The sequence below is a fragment of the Trachymyrmex septentrionalis genome, unplaced genomic scaffold (assembly GCF_001594115.1).
Source record: "Trachymyrmex septentrionalis isolate Tsep2-gDNA-1 unplaced genomic scaffold, Tsep1.0 scaffold53, whole genome shotgun sequence".
Taxonomy (NCBI): Eukaryota; Metazoa; Arthropoda; class Insecta; order Hymenoptera; family Formicidae; genus Trachymyrmex; species Trachymyrmex septentrionalis.
In genome coordinates this window covers 289787-294061 of record NW_017305705.1, presented here as the reverse complement: position 1 = coordinate 294061, position 4275 = coordinate 289787, and the positions used below count along the sequence as shown (strand labels likewise).

Here is a 4275-nt window from a genome sequence, read left to right as displayed (position 1 = left end):
TATCGTTGAAATATGTGTATTCAGCTGAGACGGGAGACTGTTGAAAAATTAAAAAAAAAAAAGATTGTCAAATAGCATGTGTTTTTTTTTTGTAAGAGAGAATTATCCCCGTATATATAAGCGTTTGCATTTTTCTTGCGATAGATTAATAACTAAAAAGATAACGTAAAAATATAGATTGTAAAATGTAATATCCTGCTGTAGCCACTATTGGAAATGCATCCTACGTACATTTTTCAATGTAAACATTGCTGGTCCCCGTTGAGCTTTTAATTTATAAAAACAAAAGCTTTCGAGGTCGTGGTTCTATTCTGAGATACTTGGAGATATACTGGGAATCTACGAAACCACAATGTACACAATCTGCTCCTGGGAGACCTGCAATATGCTTGCACACGTCCACTTCTCTCAAATAAAAACGACGCATTTATATAGTACATATCTCGAAAATACTTTAATCCGTTTTAAAAAATATTATATATGCTTGTATGTATTTTAGATACATACATTGCATTTATCAACCAGCTTTCTATTTTAGAATGACAAATATATCTTCTTTAACTCAATGTCACAAAAAACGAGCTTTAAAAAACTCGTTACGTTTTTGATTAAGTTATACGCTTTTTTATCCGAATTTATTAATAATATTATATCTCCTACATTGACAGGATATATTGAAGTTATCGTTGTCGTACAGAATTTATCATTCAATAAAATTGCATTCTATCTGCGTGTACATTACATTACGTTATATTGTACACTAGGATATTTATTTCATTAATATAAATTATGATACGCGACTTTACGTCATAAATAGTATTAATTCCACAAACGACTGCTAGCACACTAAGTAGCTTCATAAGCTTTCGAGCCAATCGACCGTTTCACTTCGAAGTCCTTGTGCCGCACTGAAAAGAGGGATCAAAGTGTTCCCATTGACGAAGCATCGCTGTCTGTCTCGTTGCAAGAGTTAACAGTGAGACGTAACTCTCGCGACTGAAACAGTTGTTTTCGAGCTCTTCGAGATGTAATAACGTTCTCATGAGTTTAATCGTTAAAAGCTGCACGAGATGAAGCTCGATGAAAGTGGTAGGAGTCGCGTAACATGAAAGGCCTTCCCTGACCGATGACTTGAATGCGGCCTGTATGTAGATGTACAGCTATGTGCACGAGTATGCAAGTTATGCAACCCCGTCGCTGTCGATCTCAGAGAAACGGATTTCCCGCGGTATTACCATAAGATATTGGATTCATGAACCACGTAAATGTATTTATTTTACGTGATGGCACGATAGACTCGCTGTTAAAACTGAAACGTTGTCTCATATGTCTCGCAAAAAAAAAAAAAAAAATAGATAACTTGATCGAGTTTGTGCATGAATTTTGCAATGTCTTTAAAATTTCTGTAAAAATTATGATCGTCAAGTGAAATGCACTGCACGCCGTGTATAAATAACGACAAAGATAATTGAGTAAATAATGCTGGGTTCGGTATAATAGCGAGATAAAGCATCCTTTTTCTTGCATCGATATAACCATTATCGATATCGTAGTTAATACGGTTGCGTCGCGACAGTTTAATTACGTTTTCTACGGTCCCGTAGGTGCGACGATGATAAATAGTGGTGTATACATTACAACGGAAAATGGTACTTTTGGTATATACCTCGAACCGGAGCGCGGAATGGGGCGCGGAATGGCGACGAAGGCGCCGTCCTCGACAAAGCTGACTTCCGTGCTCCTCGTGGCGTCGAATTCCGGCGAACAGCCCCAAGTTACGGCTGTTGCCTCCGACTGGCCCTTCCTCGACCTAGCGTACTCTATAACTTTGGCGCCGTTGTAAATTATGTCAGCCATGCATCCTCTCAGATAATCTGTATGACCTGCGAATCAGATACATGAAGAATTAGCCTAGCAAATTAATCTCGACACATACGTAATGTCGACAGGGAAAACTTTGCGTAAAAATCATTACGTAATGGCTATACAAACTTTCGATGGATTTCCATTCAGACAGATCTATAAAGTACGCGTACAGCGTGTTTTACAGTCGAGTTTTGCAGTTGGTGTCCATTAAACATTACGTTAATGAGGTCGTTATTGATTCGCGTTTGAAACTCTACATAGAAATACAATTCCACGAATGATCGCGATTCTAGACGAATGAAGGCTTTTAACAGCATCAACCGTTATTATTTTTTATTTCTCTGATTGGTACATCGTTAGTGAATCGAAGAAAATCTAATTAAAAGAGGAATCATTGCGAATATGCTATTAATCGCATTGCCAGAGAACAGTCGATACATTACAAACGTCTCTTTAACATTCTTCTTGTTAAAAAAAATGTTTTAATAATTTTTTCTCGTGAAAATGAACGATTGAATATCCGCTTCATTTGCTTGATTTCACTTAATTGCAAACTGTTCCTTATGAAATCCGATTTCACCGAGAATTTGAAACTTTCTATGATGTAAGGTTGTCATGCGAAGATACGAATAATATATAACACACACACACGCACACGCACGCGCGCGCGCGCGCGAGATATATTTGATATTTGTGACAGATGCAACGGATTTGGCGAAATCGGCGGTTTCACGCCGCGGGTGGGTTTGTCGCAACGCAAAGTTAATTGTCTTCGTGTGTGACAAGCGCATCTCTCAGCGTGTTGGCGGATTATCCTCGAACTGTCGTGTGTCGATGAATGCTGAGACGGCGCTACTACTCTGGATACGACAGAAACCAGCGGAATATGTGTATATAAGCGGTCCGATATGGGCGTTTATTGGCACGCCGCGGAATCGCGAATACAGATTGCGACGGAATACCAGTGGCTAAACCGACCCTACCTTACAACGTCGTTGCGGTTTACCGCCTATGACTTCGCAACGTCGTTAGTCTTTGGTCTTTTTGCATAATGCAAAATTTTATTGATTGTAAGATGTTTTGGCACACGGCCAATCGCCCCGCAGAACAGCGGCCTCACCACAGTTTACGCGTCTCTAAACACCGTTGAATTCGCCCAGCGTGGTTACTGCCATATGTCGGAGTGAAATAACGATTTTCGGAAGATAGATTTGCATGGGTAACGGCATAATATTTCAGCGGTCTTACGAATTGACGGCAATAGTTTCAACAAGCATTGCTTTTGCTAAATTACACACACACACACACACACACACACACACACACGCACACGCACACGCACACACACACTCTGCACACACGCAAAAGTATGATCTAATAAAAATTTGAATTATAGATTAATAAAATTGAAATTTATATTAAAAAGTTATTTCTTATATATAAAAAAAGAAATAGGAGAAAAAATTATTTTAGTTAAAAAAAATATATATATATATATGTATATAGTGAAAAAGTGAGTTGTTCTTCAAAAAGATACTATAAAGAAATAGTTGACAAAATAGATAATTTTTGTGATCGAAAAAGATCTCTATGAGATACTTCTTGTATAGATATATTGGGATTATGATTTTGACACATCAGAATGTATATATTTTTTTATTGATTTCTCGTGGCTATCAAATATGTGTCGTGTGGTGAGAATATCCTCTATATTTCTACAGAGCCGAGGAAATAGCGGTCGATAAGCGAAATCCACGCCGAGAATCTTGCAATCGACTATATAGGTATAAACTTGCATTGTCCGCTTCCATATGTGTACGTATACACGCTCACTTACAAAGATACGACAAATATGATACATATGTATGTTACATACGGTATACCACAGATAAGATCTTATTTCATAATTTATATTTTGTGTTTGTACTGAAAAAGTTTGAGATTAAACTTTATAAAATTATGTTTAGACAATTAGAAATGTTATCTTTCCATTATTATGAAGTGAATTTCATTTCAATAGAAACTATGTCGATGTTTAATCACTGATATTCCAAAAACTAAAACTGGAAGTTGAAGAGCAAAGCGAGAAGATCTTAAATCGTCTGTAGAGAAATTGATTGCAAATTCCATCAAGAATTTTGTAATTACAACCAGTTGATGCTGTTTTCCGGGCTCTGTAGAACTTTACACGAATCCGTATCGAAAATAAGTTTCGCACCCACCTTCGAATAGGGTTAGTTCTTTTTCTTTATTTCTCGACTTGAGAATTTAGTGAGGCACATGCCAGGGAATTAATAAGACCTCCAAGGGGTGGGCTATAGGGTACAAATGAATTGTCATGAATATGTAAATTGCATTTCGAGCTGGTCGTGGAATATTATGCGTGACGGCCGACAGGATACGATGGGG

General features: G+C 37.5%; 1 protein-coding gene across 5 annotated transcripts in view; it reads right to left on the bottom strand.

The window, feature by feature from the left end:
- Positions 1-4275, bottom strand: part of LOC108752003 (chondroitin sulfate proteoglycan 4) — a 49567-nt gene that overhangs the window by 17087 nt on the left and 28205 nt on the right. For 4 of the 5 annotated variants that reach the window (XM_018492537.1, XM_018492539.1, XM_018492538.1 and 1 more), the window contains one exon: positions 1667-1883. In XM_018492537.1, the coding sequence (XP_018348039.1) occupies positions 1667-1883 (217 nt within the window). Of the gene's footprint in view, positions 1-1666; positions 1884-2036; positions 2119-4275 lie in introns of those variants that run through there. The other variant, XM_018492542.1, reaches the window with a different exon arrangement.